Source organism: Miscanthus floridulus, chromosome 10 (assembly GCF_019320115.1).
Source record: "Miscanthus floridulus cultivar M001 chromosome 10, ASM1932011v1, whole genome shotgun sequence".
NCBI classification, from domain to species: domain Eukaryota; kingdom Viridiplantae; phylum Streptophyta; class Magnoliopsida; order Poales; family Poaceae; genus Miscanthus; species Miscanthus floridulus.
Genome location: NC_089589.1, coordinates 12267903 through 12289568, shown reverse-complemented (window position 1 = coordinate 12289568; position 21666 = coordinate 12267903). Strand labels below are relative to the sequence as shown.

At 48.6% G+C, this 21666-nt stretch overlaps 2 protein-coding genes across 2 annotated transcripts; one reads left to right on the top strand and one right to left on the bottom strand.

Moving 5' to 3' along the window:
• Positions 1–276: 276 nt before the first annotated feature.
• LOC136488020 (scarecrow-like protein 3) lies at positions 277–3370 on the top strand. Its single transcript, XM_066485077.1, has 3 exons — positions 277–699; positions 1246–2272; positions 2985–3370. Exons 1-3 carry the CDS (start codon positions 277–279, stop codon positions 3368–3370), a joined length of 1836 nt encoding a protein of 611 aa, XP_066341174.1.
• A 6226-nt stretch (positions 3371–9596) lies between these two features.
• LOC136488019 (scarecrow-like protein 3) lies at positions 9597–12424 on the bottom strand. Its single transcript, XM_066485076.1, has 2 exons — positions 12385–12424; positions 9597–10703 (listed from the first exon to the last, which is right to left on the bottom strand). Exons 1-2 carry the CDS (start codon positions 12397–12399, stop codon positions 9597–9599), a joined length of 1122 nt encoding a protein of 373 aa, XP_066341173.1. The 5' UTR covers positions 12400–12424.
• Between the last annotated feature and the right edge of the window lie 9242 nt (positions 12425–21666).

The window sequence follows — 21666 nt, the reverse complement described above, 5'->3', positions numbered from 1 at the left end:
CTCAGACGATGCTTGGTTCAGTACGTCCAAATCCCCTACCATCATCTCCAAGAAAAAACCCTAGCTAGTATCTCTTGTTCTCGCCGGCGCCGCCTTTGCATTTGCATGCGTACAACACAAGCATCCCCATATACGTATCACCTGACCTGTGTATAAATACGGCACGAGCGTGAACTTGCAGTCCCTGCTCCCAGTCCAACCACTCAACTGTAGCGTGTAGGTGATACACATTGCATGCACACAGTGCACACAACGACGTCGCCATCGTCCTCTGCGATGCATCGTCCTATTCATACCGAGAACGACTACGACGACGTGTCAATGTGCGCGCCACCGGCGCTGCCGCCGCTGTCGCAGCAGGAGCACCTGGTGCGGGACCTGTGCAGGTGCGCGGGCCACGTGGAGGCGGGCGCCATCGAGCGGGCCGGCTGGTGCCTGGCGCGCGCCACCGGGATCGCCGCCGCCACAGGCGATGGCCCGCTGTGGCGCCTCGCCGTGCCCATGGCCGATGCCCTGGCGCGCCGCCTCGTCCGGCTCATGGCCCCGGCCGTCGCCGACGCGCTCATCGACCCCTTCAACCACCTCGACCAGCGCTGCGTCCGCGCGGCGCGGCGCAGCTTCTTCGAGCTCAGCCCGTTTCCCAGGGCCGCCGTCGCCGTCGCCAACCGAGCCATCCTTGAGGCCCTGGAGAACGAAAAGGTTCTGCCTTGGCTTAGTCCAACGATCGAACAGAGCTACTCCAAAATTTAAGATAATTGACGGCCTTGTGCTAAACCCTACCAAAAACTGGAATTAGTCTCAAAGATGGGTCATTAGCACTATTATTTACGAAGAAATAAGTACAGTACTTGCTAACCTTTCGCTTTACGGTAATCAGGAACTTTGACTTAATATTCAACTTTGTCGGTTTGTTTTTTATATATGTGAATATATTATTCATACAAATGGTCATAAACATATGGCATGCTTAGGAAATATAAAAAATGCAGTGACTGTTTTGGATATGAAAGTAGTCATAATCTTAACAGAAATTACAATAAAATTATCACTAGTGTTGTTTTTGCCAAATATTATTCTTTTCTAAAAATTAACTTCTACCAAACAGAGCGGACAGAGCCGAAGCTATTTTAAAAAGGAACCGATGCCTGCCAAGCTGGCCCTAAGTCAAAGTTATCATTTTTAACCGAGGTTATTTTATTTATATATATAACAGTAACAAAATTGTGTCACTTTCACGGTGATCAGAATGTCCACATCATCGACTTTGCGGGGCCTACCGCGCAGCCATGCCAATGGATCAAGCTCCTGCACGACTTCCACCGTCGCCCAGGAGGGCCGCCGCACCTGCGCCTCACCATCGTGCACGACGACGGGGACCTCCTTGCCAACATATCACAGCTGCTCACCGACGAGGCCGAGGCGCTCGACGTGCCATTCCAGGTGCACCGCGTCGTCGGCCAGATCGAGGCACTGGATCCCGCCGACCTGCACGGCGTGCTCGGGCTTAAGTCCGGCGAGGCGCGCGCGGTCGTGTGCACGCTGCAGCTGCACCGCCTCCTCGCAGCCCCCGACGACCCCGCAGGCGCCTTCAGCGCCGGCCACCGCTTCAACCAGACGGCGAGCGCCGCGCGGCTGCAGCAGATGGCGTCCACCTCGTGCCCGCCGAGCGTCGGCGCGTGCGGCGGCCGTGGCCACGACGACGACAGCGACAGCAGCCCGGCCACGCCAATGGGCTTCGTCTCATCGCCTCTGTCGACGCCCCAGCTCCAGATGCCGCCGGCGCTGGCGAGCTTCCTGTCGGCGGCGCGCGCGCTGTCGCCCGAGGTCGTGGTGGTCACGGAGCAGGAGGCCAGCCACGGCGGCGTCTCGTTCCGGAAGCGCTTCGGCGAGGCGCTGGGGTACTACGCCGCGGTGTACGATAGCCTGGACACGGCCGCCGAGGCGTACCGGCGGCCGGCCGCCGAGCGGGCGGAGGTGGAGCGCGCGGTGCTCGGGGAGGAGATCCGGGACGTGCTGCTGCGCGAGGGCGCACACCGGCGCGAGCGCCACGACCGGCTGCAGCGGTGGGCGGCACGCATGGAGCTGGGCGGGTTCAGGAGCGTGCCGCTGAGCTACGTTGCGATGAGGCAGGGGAATGACGTGCTCCACAGGTGCGGCCTGAGCGGGTGCGCGGCGCCGGCGAGCAGCAGAGAGCACAGCGGCTGCCTTCTCCTGTGCTGGAGCTCGTGGCCACTCTACTCGGTCTCGGCATGGCGGCCGGACAGAGGCTCAGGTGCTCCCGGTCCCGATCCCGGTCCCGGGAGCTGCAGCTAGCTAAGCACTACTGACAGCGCCGTGCCAAATGGAAATGGTGACTCCTGCGCGACATAGTTTTGAGGAGAGCTGATGTGCTGATCGATGGCGATTCTTTCGAGGGACAGTGAATTTGTAATTAAATTAATAGGTGTCACAATGACATGCATGGAGATGATTGATTGGAATTGGAACAAGAATGATTTAGTGTTTGACAACGTAAAAAAGAAAATCATATTTGCTACCATCGGATTTAGGTGATCAGGCAAATCAGCAAAGGGCCCGTGAAGAAAAATGCCGTAGATAGTTGCAATAGGTTTTATGCCCTTCCTAATCATAGAATAAAAAAAATCTTTCTGGCTTTTGTGCATTTTCCATTCTTGCAACAAACCATAAGTAACAACATTTGGGTCAAGACCACAAGCCTACATTTCTTCGGGCCTTCGAACCACCTCTTTCTGTTGTCCTGTAGAGAGTTATCCATGGATCAATCATCTGCTGAAGGACACCCTCCGCCCAGTCAACTGCTTGAGCTTTGCACAGGCCATCAATGATTGTGTTGTATGTCACAACATCCAGTGAAATCCCCCGATCAAACATTTCAAGGAACAGGTTGTAGGCTTTTTCCACCTGACCCTCGCCAACACAGACCGTTGATAACGGTGCTGTAGGACATCACATCTGGTGTGCAGCTTCCATGTCCATCATCAGCCATCATGTGCAGCAGCTCAAGTGCCACTTCAACTCTATTTTCATTGCAGAAACCCTTGAGAAGCGTGTTGCAGGAAACTACATTCGGCATGCGGCCAAACTCAGGCATTCTTCGGAGCAGTATGTCCATGGCCTCGCCCACCCTCTTGGCATCGCAGAGGCCCTTGAGCAGTTGATTGATGGCTACTTCATCCACCCTCCAGCCTATCTTAAGGATGAGGCCGAAGGCAGCGAAGCCATCCTCCAGGTGACCCAAGCGACAGAAACAACCAGTGAGAATGTTGTCTGTGTACAGGTCTGGACGCACCTTGTTGGAGCATGCACGGGCCATCCTGTTGAAGAGGGAGACAGCGAGCTCGGAGGCTGAAGGGCATTGGACACGAGAGACGATGTTAAGCAGGGTGTTGAAAGGACGAACTGAGCATGGCGTTGGGGAGCAATTCATCGAACAGCTTGAGCACGCCGTCGAGGCCAAGGCTCCCCAACCTGGCTCGGCCTGCCATGATGTGTCCCAGATCCAATCACCGGTCGCTGACGGCCCGTGCGTGCGGCTACCTCAGAATCGGTGAAGCAGAGCAGCTTAGGTGAGGTGGGCGGAGCTGGAATACCGGCAGCAGGCGGCGGCGGCGGCGTGGGGGCACGGGTTGGGCGCCGGACGCAGCTGCCGGTGCCCCGGTTGGCGGTATGGGCAAACAAACACCTCTGTCAAGTACAGGTCTGCCGTAACGACCACCGACCGACGTCGCGTGCGTGCGTGCATGCAAGCATGTCAGTACTCAGTCAGAGGTCAGAAACGAAACGACGAGGACGAGGACGACGCGCCATGCGTGCATGGGAGTGCTTCCGGGACCTGTGATGATCTTGAAGTCGCCGGGCACAATGACCTCGTCGGGGCAGCCGCCAGGGCCGTCGGCGAATTCGCCGCGCATGCCATGTCATCCAGCGCGCCTTTGATGGCGTCGCGGGTCGGGAGCTTCTTGGGATCGTCGTCGGTGAGCACGGTGACGTCGCCTGGCGCGAAGCCGAAGCGGTCGAGGAGGACGGCGCGCATGGCGTGGACGTCGTTGATGCAGCCCTGCAGCTCGAACGGCGTGCCGGCGTAGTTGCACCCCACCAGGGTGGCCAGCATCTTCTTCTTCCCCCCGGCCGCCGCCAGCTGTCTTCTTGCATTGTAGCTAGCTCTAGCTCTACCTCTGGTGCGTGCTTCAGTGAGTGAGATGAGGATATCGATGTCTGCCTGACTGTCTCCGTTATAAATAGGCTTCGTGATCACCTGTGTTTCATTGAATACGCGCATTGCCATCCGTTCATTTGTTGCTTACCTTGTGGATGCAATGCAAGCAAGCTAAGGACACATTTGCCTTTCATTTGGACCACCTTGACCACCAATTACATATTTCTGGTGAAATAATTCATCGTACAGATTCACGTGTGAACAAGGATGATTCGCTCGCCACCTGAAATAAATTTAGGCCTTTTTTTATGTAATCGGATTCGCATATATCCATATGTGTTGGGATGGATTAGAGTGAAACTTGAACTAAATTACATCTCAATCCACCGCAACACATATGGATTGAGATGAATTCGATAGCATCCAAACAAGGCCTTAGAGTCCACTTCTCCTCGGTCCTTTATTAATTCCCATTTCTCCCGTACTTATTAAGATAAAACCTAGCTATTTACTGTCCTTTTTACTATACTTCCTATAACGAAATAATACAAACTGTACTTTAGCTTTCACAAAACAAAACATATACCTGTTCTTCTCTAGCAAAACTTTGTCGTTGAGCCGTCCTGTATCGATCGTAAAGCTAGATGTCTCCTGGTCTGTGTTGATCGATTTCATGCAAGGGCGCATGATGATGACACAAAGTAGCGAGGATCACGACTTGGTGGTCCTACAGCGGTCGTGTATCACGCTTGGTGGTCCTACGGTGGTCGTGTATCACGCTAGCATGAATAATGGGCGTACAAGTCATATGGATGCATGGATAATACCAAATTAATATAATTTTTTTACAAGGGAAGAACTTGGCCTATATTATTGCCGATAAAAGCTTAATTGGGTTCTCTTTTTGGATGTTGTTCACGCTAGAATGTCCGTGCCTTTGCTTATTGGCTCTAGTTTTATTATTCAAAAAAACGAAATTACCAGATGACACCGCTACCCATCCCCACGTAGATTTGCCTCGGCTGTTAGGGCATGTTTGGTTTGAAGCTTCACAAACTTGCCTGGGCCACACATAGCTCCCAGGCGTCCAATTTTGGATGCTTGTGGCCTGGATTGCTTGACTGGCCATGCATTGTGTTGGGACATTAACACACTTGCTAATGACAGCGAAAACGCTTAATTTCAACACAATACGAAATCAGCCCGGGGTCATCACCTATTCACCGAAGGAAGCATATGCATCACACATATATATGGAGGAAATAGCAACAGTCACAACTGTCCCAATCAGTCGTTATCACATCAACCCAGTTGTAGCTGATTGCAACTGATCACAACAGCAACAACAACAAGCACAACTAGTTGCGGCAGATTACTTCCAACTGTAGTCGCAACTAGTTACAACTAGAATCGCATAAACAGCAAGACACCATATTAACGTGGAAAACCCCCAAATCAGGGTAAAAACAACAGGACCAAGCCAACAGAATATTCTTCCAAGGCTTGTGGGATTACAACAAGTTCATCTCTAGATAGCACTAGAGGCAACCATATATCAAGATACAATAGATCTTGGACAACAACAATAAGATCTGGGGCTGCTTAGGGAATGGAAAGACTTCACCAAATGATGGTGGAATTCAGATTAGAGGCACAAACGATGTGGATCTGAAGCTTCACAACCTTGAGGACAAATCCATCTTGATCTATTGCAAGATCTCCTCTCTATCTCACTCTCTATCTCTTTCCTTTTTTTCTCTGGTTTTCTTCCCTCTCTCACGCGCAAGGAGCAAGGGGCTGAACTGGAGTTGCTTCTCTCTCTCTGCTGAACTGAAGCTCACGAAGCTTCCTTTTCCTTCTCTCGTAAGCCAAGAGGCAAAACACCAGATGCACACAAGGTTGGCCCATTTCCTATGCTGCACCTATGACGTGTGGGCCTACTCACTAGGAGCATTTACTCTTCTCAATTCCCACCCACGAGGATGATTTCCCAAGCAACACAATGCTCGGCAGGCTCAATCCAAACAGCCCTTCAATGCAGGGATGACGTGCCACGCCATCTGTCTTCTTGCATACGGTTTTGACTTGCACAACCACTGTATTAGGAAGTAGCAAGCACGCTCATTGCACCACCTCCCGGTCAGGTCCTTCCGCACAACTCCATTGGTTTGAATGTCATGCTCGAGTGGCTGGCTTTCTAAACGGCTAGCAAAACCATTGAAGATGAAGCAAGTTGTGTGTTAGCTTAATGTTTATCTCAAGAGGAGCCAATATCTATATCAGGATCAGAGTGGTCATGGAGTAGCTAAGAAGAAGATGGCTAAGGGCAGCTCCAGTGTGGAGTTCGATTCCAAGAAGCTGTGGCCCCCGTAAAATCGATTTTTTTTACGGTTCGGTGGCTCTTGTGTAGAGTTCGATTGATGGGTTCCATATTGGAGTAAATAATTGGAGCAAGTCATCAATTCACAACCGCATCATTCTCTGATCCCCTTGTTTCCCGCATCTTATTTCTGTGCGTTGTTTATTCCCTTGGTTCGAACTGAAACGAACAGCCGATTTGAGAAATCCATGTACACGGTTCGCTAGCTCCAACGTTAAACAGCATGTTCGCTGGGGCCATGTTTAGTTCCCCAAATTTCCGAATTTGGCATTATGCAAAAAAAAGATTCCCCGTCACATTAAACTTGCGGTACATGCATGGAGTACTAAATGTTGACGAAATTAAAAACTAATTGCACAGTTTGTTTGTACTTTGCGAGACGAACGTTTTGAGCCTAATTAGTCAACGATTGGACAATTATTACCAAATACAAACGAAATGCTACAGTACACCACATTTCTGCTACAGTACCCTGGGTTTCCAATGGCGCCGAATCCGTCTGGAACTAAACATGGCCTGGGTCGTAAACGATCGTAAATTTTCAGCTAGAACAATATTTTTCTCTTACACCAAACCAGCCAACAGTAATAATCAATGATCGTATACGATCGTATCAGCACCAGCCGAACAGACTGAAAATCAAACCATACTGCTACTTCTCTCTCCTCACGGTTCGGTTTCCAATCACATTGGAGCTGCTCTAATATGTTGTGATCATAGTTGGTCATTGTTGTTCTGGTTTACAAGATAAACTAGTATCTAAGTTAGTTAGCCTATGTAATGGATTGGTAAGACAATTAAATAATAGACCCGCTTCCAAACTAATGTTGCAATATTTGTTAACTTGGAATGTTTATCGAACTAATATTATTCCAATGCAAAATTGTTATCATCATTGTGTGGAATTTAGCCGTTTTCTAGAATGTAGCAGCTGGCGGTGAAGTCACCACAACCCTTTTTTTTTTAGAAAACCACAACCCAACTTATGGTAACAACTAGGGATAAAAACGGAACGGAAATATCCCGTACCGAACCGCGTCGTTTTCTACATTTGATCCAATCAAATTTGTATTTTCGAACAAATTTGAATTCGGTTCGAAATTCGGAACATGAAATTAGAAATCGGAACAAAAACGGTTTAGTTATTTTCCGACCATTTTCTACTTTTCTACTTTTATATCGGAATATCCCGAATTCGAAATTCAATGTAAACCGAATTCGAAATTCGGAATTTGGTCCACTAGAAGTCTAGCCTTAGAAAAATTATATCTTTTTCATACAATCTCGTATGATGATATTTTTTATATGAAAATTGTAGCTCTCGACGAGATATACAACTTTCTAGTTTTTAGCTTTTTCATTTGAGGCCTTTAAGATGTTTAAAAAAATAAGTAAAGTTTCAGCAGTATATTAATCACATACAAGCTAGCGTTTGCTGCCTTAGAAAAATCATATCTTTCTTATGTGGTGTCAAATGGAGATACTTTTAAGAAAGTTGTAGGACTTGTTAATTGTTATTCAGTTGGTCATGCACTTGTTAATTGTTATGCTCTCGGTCTTACTAGTCAATATTCCGTATTGATTTTTCGTATACCGACCGTGTTCGACATAATTCCGCTCGAATTAGTTCGTTTTCGAAATTCTTGATATTCGTGTTCGTTTTCGTGTCCGGCTTTACTGCTTTCGCCTTCGTTTTTGTATTTAAATGTAAAAGTATAAAACGATTTAGAGGTTTTCCGACAGTTTCCGATCGTTTTCATCTCCAGCAACAACACCTCCATCCAATCAGACAACCAAACAAGTCAACTTGCACAAGTTCTTGCAAGCAAGCCCGGCCTGCAGCAAACCAATCAATAAGCCAGCTCCAAACCAAACAAGAAGCCAGCTCGGCCTGGCACAGATTGGGCCTAGCAACCAATCATCTTGGGCTGCATCCCCGTCCACATCTGGCACCTAGCCTGGATAGCGCTAGGTCAGGCAACTCTCACTGTCTGCAAGTTCCAGTCAGCACTGATCATCCTTATGTTATTTTGGAGGGCTTCAAATCTCAGTTTCCGGTTTTTTTTTTTCATGAAAACTATTATCTTGCTTTGCTGGAGTATTTGGACAATAAGAAACAACCTTCATCTTCCAGAATTTGACACCAACAGTTGCTCTGCAAGGAAATTTCAAGTCTGAGTTTGCCAGGACAATCCTGCGAGCAAACAAGAATTACTTCCTTTTGATAAAATCATGGCTAAATGCTTTGGTTTAATTTTTCTTTTTTGTTTTTCTTTCCTGTCCCTTTAGTCTGCTTTTGTAAATAACCCTTGTTTTGCAATAAAAACCCAGTAGGGGATCCCCTCCTGTTTGCTTCAAAAAAGAAAAATCAAACCTCAGTGGTTCTATTATTGGCATCTTTGTGGAACAACTATGCAGCTTGCAATTATTCTCCTAGAATTCATCTTCACCATTGGGATTATTTGAAGCTACAAGACAATCTTTTCTGATCAAGAGTCCTTCCATTTCACATTTCAGTCTGAATGTGTACAAGAAACATCCAACCATCCTGTGGGCGACTGTGACTGTCTGAATTTCTGAAAGCGGCCATGGTCTCGTTTGGAGGATGCGTCCGACAACTGAAAATTGGTTAAAAAAAAGCTTCATGGCGTCAGGTCCCATCCCATCCTGCCATCCATATGCTGGAGCAAGAATAGAACAGAGACGACAAGCTAAGAAGCTGGACTTCTGATTTGTCTTGGTTTGCAAAAGTGGGCGATTGCAAGGTGGCATTGCTGGAGGCTTGGAGCATTCCCTTGTCATTTGACCCATCCTCTGTTGTTGTTTCAGAGTTTAGAGTTTAGACCCCTCTGATGCTTACCTGCATCAGAGCCCAAGAACAGTAGGGCGTTTTAGACAGGCGATACAATCGATTTTGCTGGTCGTACTATATCCCCATTGGATGGTAGTATATACATACAACAAGAGCTTGTTAGAGTGGATTCGGTGTACATGTCTGTTCATGAGATTACCAGCTTAGTATATACTGAATCGTGTGAGTCAGTGAGTGTGATCAACCGGAGGAGACAGTAGCTGCGGCCATGCCGTCCATGTCGATGCCATCTGCCCCTGCACGAGCTGTGTCCGTCTGCTGCTCTCACTCCCAGAAGAAGCAGAGCCCTGGGAAGGCCATGGCCGCCACGCGGAGACCGAGTAGAGAGGCCACCCGCTGCGGCACAGGAGGAGGTAGCCGCCTTCCACTCCTCTGGTCTCGTATCCCCTCAGCCCGCACTTCCGCAGCGCCGCGTCCGCCTCCATCTTGGCCACGTAGCTGAGCGGCACGCCGGCGAACCCAGCGCCCGCCATGCGCGCGGCCCACTGGTGCAGCCGCTCGTGCCGCTCCCGCCGCTCGGACCCGTCCCGCGCCAGCACGTCCTTCACCTCCTCCCAGAGCAGGATGCGCTCCACCGCCGCCCGCTCCTCCTCGCGCGCCACTCCCGCCGAGCCCGCCGCCGCGTCGTCCAGGGCGTCGAACACCGCCGCGTAGTGGTGCAGCGCCTCCTCGAACCTATCCGCGAGGCCGGGGACGTTGTCGCCGGCGTCCTGCTCCATCACGCACACCACCTTGGGCGACACCGCGCGCACCGCCGAGAGGAAGCCCGCCAGCGGGGGGACGGCGGCGGCGGCCTGCTGCGGGTGCGGCGACGACGCCGACGGCGACGCCTGTGCCGCGAACGGGGACAGCGGCGTCGTCGGGCTGGGATCGAGGAGGCTCGTCTTGACGACCTCCGGCGCGGCCAGCTGCGGGAGCGGCGCCATGCTCGTCGCCACCTGCTGGGTGTCGTCAACCGCGAGGAGGCGGTGCATCTGGAGGACGCAGCTGAAGGCGCGCGCGTCGCCGGATCGTATGGCGAGGGTGTGGTGGAGGTTGCCGAGCTCCAAGGTCTCGAGCCGGCCCAGGATGGGGTGGAACGAGAACGCCATGTCCAGCGCCTCGGCTTCCCTGCGGAGCAGCGCCGCCGTTTGTGCCAGGAAGGCCCCGTCGTCGTGTACCACGGTGATGCGGAGCTGCGGCGATCCCCCCGGGCGGCCGTGGAAGGCGCGCATGAGCTTGAGCCATTGCCAGGGGTGAGCCGCCGGGCCGGACAAGTCGATTACGTGCACGAACTGTGATCGATGCAACGAAACCAAAGCAAATGGTTGAGCATGCAAGTTCATGTACATGTATTCCATCCAATTAGAAAAAGAGAGAAAACTTTTTTTTATGTATATATAGGGAAGAAAAAAAAGAGAGAAAACTTGGCAGATGGTAAACCTAGCAAACAGAAAAAGACAATTGTTTGTTTATTTTTTTGTAACGTATAGGAGAAATCCAAGAAAATCAGTAAGCTGCGCTTTCACTTGTACATATAGTTCCTTTTGTTTTCGCTTTTGGTGCTAATAAATCAATTTTTTTAGGATGGGGTTTCATTTTTAAATTTTAAATTCAAATTTATTATTTGCCAAGAAATGGAGAAAAATGTAAATGTTACTATTCATAAAAAGAACATCCTTCTTGTTTTAAATATATCAAGACATTTTTTTGTCTGAAATTCTAATGAATATTGCTATGGTGTTCCATGGAATATGATATATTTTTTCAGGATCATGTGTCTATTTTGTGGGGTGACTACAAGACATCCAAGATTTATTTAATGTCTTTTTTTTCTTCAAATGGCATACAATTATTGGCTTTCTTTTAGAATTTTCCTAAATAACCAAGGGGGGTTTTGGTCTAAATTAAGCAATTCCCAGAGTTATTTACTAAGTTCTAGTAGTTTTTGTTGTTGTTGTAAATACTCCATCCGTTACAAACTATAAGTCGTTTTAACTGTTCTATATACATAGTTTTTCTATGCACCTAGATATACATTATGTTTAGATATATAGTAAATATTATGTATCTAGAAAAATCAGAATGACTTACAATTTAAAATAGAGTAATAATTAGATATTCTTTGGTTTCTGATTTGTGATTACCCCTTAGGGATTCTTCAAATTAAATTGGACCACAAAACCTCGGCCACTTTGGAAGAATTAAGATTAGTAGTAACAACAAAAACACTCATTTATTTTAAATGAACTCTAAAAATCTTAAATATCATGTACGATGATAATACACTAACAATGTAAGATTTCACCAACACAGCTTTCATGACTTATGGCCTATTTATTACTTCACGGTTTCATTTGGTTTGTCTTGAAGATCACACCTTTGATCACTAATCTCTTACAATATACAATTTATAGAAACAAAACTTTGATCTTTACAAATTGTTTCTAAATACAAATCCAATATATCCACTTTTGCAGTATAATTTTCATATGACTAGACTAAATTTTATTGATCAAAGATAATAAAGCTTGAATTTTAGAGAACGTGCATGTCTTATATTTCAGGACGGAAGAGAGTATTTGTTAGAGATCCTTCTGGTATTGATTTTTTTATGAGAAATGATGATCTCTTGAGAAGAGTGATTCCGTAGTAAAAAATGGTCTTCTAGAATAAATTCTAGGTAGGATATGCGATTTTTATTTGTACGATAAGTGAAGCGGTTTTCTAACTCTGCTCCCAACCTCTGGGTTCCTTTGGCTATATATGTAGCACGAACTGTCTGCACGTTTTCAAGATAAAACACATGAGAGACACAGTTAGTCAATTAGAAACGGATAGATCAAATTTGGACAATCGTGATATCAAGGTAAATGGCGTGAAATGCTGTGATTGAAATTCTGAGGAAGGAGTATTGAGGAAAACAAGGGTGACACTGTTATAATTTCCTAGTTGTTGAGATTCATGTCGTATGACCTTTTCATTCTCCATGGCGTCAAGGATGGCTCGGTTGATGGCGACAAAGGCCACCCTGAGCGCGGGCAGGAGCTTAAAGAAGCTGCAGCGGGCCGCCCGGACGCACCGCCGGTCGAAGTAGTATCCCGACGAGTCCATGAGCGCGCCGCTGATGCCCCTGCCGGTGAAGCTGCCGATGAGGCGGCGCACCAGGCCGTCGGCCATGATCCTGGCCAGCCGCTGCGGCGGCCGGTCGCCGCCGCCGAGGGCGGCGAGCGCTGAGACGCGCGCGAAGCAGCGGTTGGCGCCGCCGTCGAAGCGCCCCGCCGCGACGTGGGCCACGCACTCGCGCAGGGCCATGGCCAGGTCGGCGTCGGCCTGGGGCTGGGTGGCGTCGTCGGCAGCGTGCATGCCTACGGACGGACGAGCGAGCAAGGCAGGCCTTGGAGTCGACTGGTCTGAGTTGGATCAGGCCTTTCCCGTTGTCGGCCGTGCGCCATTTATAGACCGACTCGCTCGACTCCCGAGCCCTGCTGCATGAGCATAACACCGACGCCATGCAAGCATGAACGATCGATGATGACTAGGACGTGGAGGAGTCCACGAGGACTATTCTAGTATATTGCGCTATTTTTTGAGCTGTTTTTTTTAAAAAAAATTGATTCTAAAGGTGGATTATTTCCAAATACGGTTTTGCATGCATCTAAAAATCTGTTTTTTTTAACCCGTCTTACAAAAATGTTTTTTTTTATTAAGTAGTGGTGACATATTGAGATTAACAGATTGTGAATGATGAAAGTGATGTTTGGCTTTGGCATATTGTGGTAAAGCCTTGGAAGGGGCCGGGCACTTCCAGTGGACAAAGTATATCCGCTTGTGAAACTTTGGATGTTCTCTTTGGACTTTGGTACATTCGGATCAACTTAGGTAGACACAACAATGGACAAAGTAACTTTGGATGAGTCTCCATAGTCTTTGGACGACTGCTGCTTGGAGCTTTCCAGCTTCTTGTAAACTTCGGCAAAGAAAATACCCATACTTATTGACATGCATGATATATACTTAGATGTTGACATATAAGTGAATTACCAGCCCTTTTCCTGTCACTGTTAGTTTAAAGTTTTGGGTTCAATTTGTTGGTGCATACAACTCAATATAGTGTCAAATTAAAACCATAGGTATATCAAGTTTGAACCCATCCAAAATAATTGCAGTTGACTCTTATTTTCCACATCTGAGCATTTTGTTTGAAAGGATGACAAAAGCTTTGTTGTTATTTTTATTAAAAAAGAGAAAATGAAATAAGTGATGGCCTAATTTTTTGAGTGGAGACCAGGCAAAAAAATAAACCACACAAATTCCTCATACAACCCAACCCTTCCACATTTGTGACTCGATGGAGCCCATATGTAGATGTGAGGGGGAGCATTGACGTATAGGCAAATTGCTTACCTTTATTTCTCTAGCAGCGAGGGAGAGGCGAACTGATCATGGATCAGTTGGTTGGGTTTCCTGTGGTGGAACCTGTCCACCTGGGTTTAAGTCCTCCACTTGGCACGGGTTAGGACGTCGAACTATAAGGGCATGTTTGGATGGATGCTGGAGAAATATGCTTGGATCAGGCAAAGATCTCATGTGTTCAATTTTAAGTCCGAAAGCCAGAATCGCTTGCCTAACCCAGACAAGCCTGAGAGGGCTTCATCCAAGCAAACCTTAAAGTCGTGGCTACTACTCCCTCCGTTCATAAATAACTGTCGTTTATGCTTCCCTTTTCAGGAGGAACGACTCTTTCCTTTTTGGAGCCACAGAATCCATCTCCACAGAGCACTTGCGCAGCAACAGGGGGCACATCCACATTGTTAGGAATGTCTCCTGTAACATAAGTAGAGAAATAAGGAAAGAATGAAAGAAATGGATGTAAGGAATGGGGTAAGCTCCCAATAACCATGCGGATAAGACACTTATTCGGATGATTCTGTGTCAAAGGGATCTCATGAGGAGGATCTACCACAATAACATGAGTCTGATAAGCATCTCCAACTACCTCATTGGGGGCAGATTGAGCATCGGGAACCGTAGGTGCAACCTCCACATCCATATCAGGTTCCGGGACGGGAGGGTCGAAGTGTGACTGTTCACCCATTGGTGGGGAAAACTCATGAGGGATGGGATCAACTAACACCAGATGCACAACCACGTCCAAACATTGTAGCTGGCTCTTCATTGCCGATCTCACATAGTTCTCCCACTGATCCACACATTCAATTGGGATCATTCGCCTGAGGATGTTGGGAGGAGAACCTAGGTGCAGTACACCCTCAACTGCAATGCCATCATCATCATCGCCAAGGCAATTTAGCTCCTCCCGAGCCCTTGCAACCATCTCACTAAACGATGGCTTCTCATTGAATAGCACAGGCACGCTTTGCATGTCAACAAACTTAACATATCCATAGCGATCGCTTTCAACTGTGCCTCCATGATATATGGTCACTAGGTTGTCCATCTATTTCAAACACGTAACGAAACACATGTCCTTTAGTCCAAATTAGACGATAGATAGTACCTAACAAGTACTTTCTAACTACAAGCTAAGTAAATAAGATAATAACTATGTGTATATATATACAGTGTACTCATTAAATATCTAGATCATATTTAGTTAACTAAATATATAACTACCTATCTAAGTAGCTATCTAACTATATCTATGTACCTATGTATCTATGTTTCTATCTATCTACATATCTATCTCACTAGATCACTAACTAAATTAACTACCTGAGTCATCACATTAACTAGTAAATAACAAATGCCAAAACTACTACACTACAATCAAATCTAAGTAAGTACGTACATTGCAAATTCACAATTTTTACCTGTCCGACGACGGAGTCGCGAACGTCGACGGAGTCGCAGTGGACGCCGGGCGTGGGTGAGGCCGACGAGCCAGGCCGGCGGTGGCACGGCCGGGCGCTGCAGGTGCTAGGGCCGGCGGTGGTGTGCGGCTGGGCGCGGGATGCCCGGCGCTCTGCGCAGCGAGGCCGGCACGACAGGCGCGGGCTGCACAACGAGCGAGGCCAGGCGCGGGCGCGGCGCGGCCATGGCACGGTCATGGCACGGCGGGCACGGTGCCGGTGCGGCGCGGGCAAGGCGGCCGCGGGCGCGGGCGGCACGGAACGGCGGGCGGCCGTGGGTGGCACGGCACGGCGGGCGGGCGTGGGCGGCACGGCGCGGGCGTGGCGCGGGCTTGGTGACCGCCGCGGCCGCGGGCGAGGGCGCGCGGGCGCAGGCGGCCAGGGGCGGAAGAGGGCGCGGGCGGCGACGGCGGTGTGCTGCTCGGGCGGCGCTGGCGGTGCGAGAGAGAGAGAGGGAGAGGAAGAGAGAAAGGATTGAGGCCCATACGTAAGATAGGCTTGGCGCCGAGCTCGGTGCCGAGATCTACGGCGCTGAGCTGCCTGCCAAGTCACCGCCACGTCAGCGTCGAGCTTAAGAGCTCGGCGCCAGCAACGATGGCGCCGAGACATGTAAGCTCGGCGCCAGCAATGATGGCGCCGAGTTAAGGGTCCAGATTTTAAAATCTTACCTCCAGAATCATATTTGTGAAAAAATTCAAAAAAGGGCTAAAAATAAAAAATTCGGCCGGCCTTACGCACCGCCGGTCGAAGTAGTATTCCGACGAGTCCATGAGCGCGCTGCTGATGCCCCTGCCGGTGAACGTCCTGTTCGCTTGGCTTATAAGCCATATTTTTTAAACCAACGAATAGTATTTTTCTCTCACAACAAATCAACCAACAGTATATTCAGCCATGGCTTATCAGCCAAGCGGACAGGTAGAAGCTGCCGATGAGGCGGCTTACCAGGCCGTCGGCCATTACCCTGGCCAGCCACTGCGGCGGCGACCGGCCGCCGCCGAGGGCATGAGCATGACACCGACGCCATGCAAGCATGAACGATGATGACTAGGACGTGGAGGAGTCCACGAGGACTATTCTAGTATATTGCGCTATTTTTTGTGCTGTTTTTTTTTTAAAGAAAAAGGGATTCTAAAGGTGGATTACTTCCAAATACGGTTTTGCATGCATCTAAAAATCTGTTTTTTACCCGTCTTACAAAAATGTTTTTTTAATTAAGTAGTGGTGACATATTGAGATTGACAGATTGTGAATGATGAAAGTGATGTTTGGCTTTGGCATATTGTGGTAAAGCCTTGGAAGGAGCCGGGCACTTCCAGTGGACAAAGTATATCCGTTTGTGAAACTTTGGATGTTCTCTTTGGACTTCGGTACATTCGGATCAACTTAGGTAGACACAACAATGGACAAAGTAACTTTGGATGAGTCTCCATAGTCTATGGACGACTGCTGCTTGGAGCTTTCCAGCTGCTTGGAGCTCATTCGGATCAACTTAGGTAGACACAACAATGGACAAAGTAACTTTGGATGAGTCTCCATAGTCTATGGACGACTGCTGCTTGGAGCTTTCCAGCTTCTTGTAAACTTCGGCAAAGAAAATACCCATACTTATTGACATGCATGATATATACTTAGATGTTGACATATAAGTGAATTACCAGCCCTTTTCATGTCACTGTTAGTTTAAAGTTTTGGGTTCAATTTGTTGGTGCATACAACTCAATATAGTGTCAAATTAAAACCATAGGTATATCAAGTTTGAACCCTTCCAAAATAATTGCAGCTGACTCTTATTTTCCACATCTGAGCATTTTTTTCGAAAGGATGACAATAGCTTTGTCGTTATTTTTATTAAAAAGGAGAAAATGAAACGTGATGGCCTAATTTTTTGAGTGGAGACCAGGCAAAAAAATAAACCACACAAATTCCTCATACAACCCAACCCTTCCACATTTGTGACTCGATGGAGCCCATATGTAGATGTGAGGGGGAGCATTGACGTATAGGCAAATTGCCTACCTTTATTTCTCTAGCAGAGAGGCGAACTGATAATAGATCAGTTGATTGGATTTCCTATGGTGGAACCTGCTCACCCGAGTTTAAGTCCTCAACTTGGCACAGGCTAGGACATCGAACTATAAAGGCATGTTTGGATGGATGCCGGAGAAATATGCTTGGATCAGGCAAAGATCTCATGTGTTCAATTTTAAATCCTAAAGCCAGAATTGTTTGCCTGACCCAGACAGGCTTCATCCAAACAAATCTTAAAGTCGTGGCTACTGGTCCCTCCGTTCCTAAATAACTATCGTTTACGCTTCCTTTTTTAGCAGGAACGACTCTTTCCTTTCTGACCTGTGTGCGCATCGCATCGCATGTTCAGGTCCTTTGAGGATAGTCAACGAACGACGACTCGAGTGGCTTCGCGGCCTCGCTCACTTGCACGTGGCCGAGGACCTTATACACTTTCACGCGAAGTTCCTACTGTAATTGCGAGTCGAGTGTGGACATGGAATAATTCTGGCTCATCGTCAGAGGGGAATTTCGCTGCATTGCATTGCACACGGTGCTAGCTGCATTCAGATTTAGCAGCCAGCGACCGACCGCCACCTGTGTAATGTAACCTATTAATTACTATACTTGCATTTGGCAGATTGCAGCACTGCCATGCCACCGGTGCAGTGACTTACAGGGATTTTGGCAAATCATACATGATCAGATCTGACTGCTGTTCGAATTTAGTTAGACCAAATGCATGCGCTCGTCGTGTAGGTTAATTGTGGGCGTGTAGTTGATAAGTTGAGTTTTAGTGGCCTAGCTGCTCAAGTGCTACTTCGGTAAACCCGTGATCCTGTCGAAGCTACGACGACATTGTAGGCCCTTTGTTAGGGATTCACCGGCTCTCGATTCATCTGACAAAAGTGACTATAGCAACACTGTTTACCACTGTTTATATAATTTTTTTTCTCTCTCTTCTCTGGTCCCACCGGCTCTGTGAGAGGATGAACGAGAGAGAAATAGGAATTCTATAAACAGTCAGTCTGTTCGCTGGTTGGTTTCTAGACGGGTTTAGGTTGGCTGGTGTTGGTTTATTGTGAGAGGAAAACACTGTTGACTGGCTGGTTTGGGCTGGCTAAAACCAACAAGCGAACAGGCCGACTGTTTCAACCGTACGTAATCTTTGCCCTCTTTTACTTGTAAACAGGAGAGTCAGAGTGTCTAGTCAGACCAGTTCATCTTGACACTTCGAATTTTTATATATCTAGTGGGTTAAAAGAACGTGTAGCAAATTGGGTGGCTGAGGTCCTTAGCGTGCCAAAAAATTGTTTTTGACCTTTATAACTGTACTACAATTACCATATGACTGGCGAAGTAGGGATGCCCTCAGACATCCCCTCCAACTCTCATTTCGGGGGACCTCTCCATGTCCTTAGGTCAGGTACATTGCTACATGTCAACAGTCTCGTACACCGTCTAATGCAGTGTCACGTAGGATTTTTGCTAATATGGAGGAAAGAGAGAGGGCAGAGAGAAAGAGGTGACTCATGAGCTAAAATTTAGGACTATGAGACAACTTTCTACCATTGTATGAGTTGTTGTTGCTATGCAACTCACGACCTTACTCTTATTCTATCTATGCATATAAATTAAGGAATTATAAGTTACTATGAGACAACTTTAAAAACAACCATGTTAGACTGTCTCCAACGAGCGGACCTAAAATCAATAGGCATCAGATGGTTTGGGTACCGGCACAGTGAAAGGAACCAGACCCAAAAACTACCCTTTTCCAACAGGCGACGCAAACGAGAAGCCCCGCGCCACCCGCCTCGCCGCGCTCCTCCGCCCGCTCATACGAGCTCCGGCAGAAGGGGCACGCTGTCCAGAACTCCAGCCACCACCACCAGTGTTCAGCAGCCAGTCCTCTGTTCTGTTTGACAAGAAGGAGAAGGAAGAAGGAACCAACAAGACCGGAGGGGAAGACGAACCCAGCTCCAGCCAACAACCACCCCGTACGTACATTGTGACAGGTGAGAGAGCTTGGGAGGCTGCTCTGCTCCTTTCTTGCCTCTTGCATTTTCTTCTCTCGCTCGTGCTCCAATCTTCTTGCGGTTTACTAGTACGAGTACTAGCTGTTGCTGTCTTCTCTGCCTCGCGACATTTCCTAGCATTTCAATCGGTTGCTGCACGCGGTCTCTTGCAGTCGCTACAACAAGGAAGGGAAACAAGGCCGCCGCGTCGCCATGGGAGTCCTCTTCTCGTGCCCCGCCGACGACTACGACCCGCTGGACCTGCAGGAGAAAGCGCCGGCGCCGGCGACGTCCTCCACCGCGGGCGCAGGGGAGCCAGCGCCGGCCATCCTCAGGGCGAGGAGCTCGTCGGCCCCGGGGAGGAGCGGGTCCGCCTCCATCGCCCGCTCTGTGAAGCGCTTGTAGCCGACGAGGTCGCGCGCCGCGAGGAGCTTCTCAGCGATCTCCAGCCCGCCTCGCCGCGCCGGCCATGGACCCGCCTCACCGAGCCGGTCCGCCTCGCCCCGCTGGCCGCTCCCCGCGCTTGAGCTCGAGTTCCCCGACGGCGGCAGCGGCCCAAGGCTACGCCGGCTCAGCTTGTGCTGCGCGGCGAGCGGCGGGCCGAGGTGGTGCTCCCAGGCGGGCGAGAGGGAAGCGAAGCTCGGCCATTCCTTTCCACGGGCGAGCTCCGGAGAATTGCGTAGCGAGGAGAGAGGGGACGCTTTTTTTGCGTTGCCTTTGGGCCGGTAGCCAAACTACGTCGTAGGAATGGGTTACCCGTTGGAGCCGGTATACGATAGGCAAAGGCACTGTGTAAGACTCATTTTTGGGTCTGGGTAGTATCGTTGGAGTCAGTCTTATATGTTGTCTGTTAAGTCATCTTAAAATTACGTTGCTCTATATAAGACCACCTACGAGACAAGACTAATGTACCTGCTATTTTGTTGTGTCCGTTCCTATTCAACGCATGTCCACACAGGACACACCCGTGCCTCCCTCCCATTCCGTGTGCGCCTCCTCTGTTACCACCATCATTTCTGGCCACCACCATCATTTCTGGCCACCGGCCATCAAATCCCCCCTTCACGGCGTCCGAAATCTGCTCTTCCATGGTAGGTGTGGGCATTCGGGTTGCCGGATTAAATCAGGTTGAGTAATTTTGGGTTTAAATAAATTAGGGTTTCTAAATTTAATACCCAAATTTTGGTTTGGAAAAATAGTGCTACATATTTTGGGTACTCGAAAATTAGGTTCGAATGTTCCTGAACTGCCCGAAATCAGATAAAACATAAAAAAAATCAGAAGAAATAGAACTATAGCTACAAGTTTGAGCAATATAAATAACAACTCTTATTAGCATTTTAGGACAAAAATACAAGCATTACATCATCGATCAGTAGGCCCTAGTTAAATCATAATTAACATTAGATAATAGTACAACCAATCAACCATAAGTACTAAATAGTATATATCCACTTTCTATTTTGTGTAAAATGGGTAAATCAGGTACCAGGGCCAAATACCCCGAATTACCTGAACTAAAATCGGGTTTCTAAACTTACTATCTAAAATAGTGGTCAGGTATTTCACATTGAGGTGTTTTAGGGTCACGTCCAGGTAATTTAGGTTTGGATTTCGAGTATCAGGTTTTATGCCCACCCCTACTCTCACCTTCCTGGCTCCCCTCCCCCTCTATTCTTGTCACATTATCCTCTCCCCGGTCATCGCCTCCAAGTTTGGCAGCCATGACCACGAGCTCCCTCCCTGCTGGACACCCCCGACCTCAAGATCCTCCTCTCGGCTAGGCTACCGGACCTCGAGTATGCCCTCCCGAAGCACCACCCCGATTGTGAGCTCCCTTGCCCAGAGCATCGCCCTTTCTCACGAGGTCGACCGACCACCTAACCTTCCCGACCTCAAGCACACCTTTCCGAAGGCTCGGTCCTACTGCGAGCACACTTCCCTGTCGGCCATCCCTACTCGCAAGATTCCCTTCCCACCGGCTGCCCCTGCTCACAAGCTCGTCGTCCTAGTTCACCTCAGTGGCCATGATGTCCTGCTCACCGGTCAGTCTCTCCTACCCGAGTGAGCTCCTTCACCTCGAGCTCTCCGGAGGGGGCTCGGTGATCGTGTGTGGAGTGAAGGGGACCGTGACGCCTAAGAGAGGGGTTGAATTAGGCAACTTAAAATTCTAACTCTAAACTATGACCTCTTTTTCTAACCTTAGCAAAACCTATGTAAAAGATAAACTATCTAAATGTGCAACTACGGTTTTGCTAGTGTGTTGCTATCTCTACCACACAAGGAGTAATACAATCAATGTAAATACGGAAGCTAAAGAGCAAGGTAGAGATATGCAAACTCCCGTCAACGACTCCGGT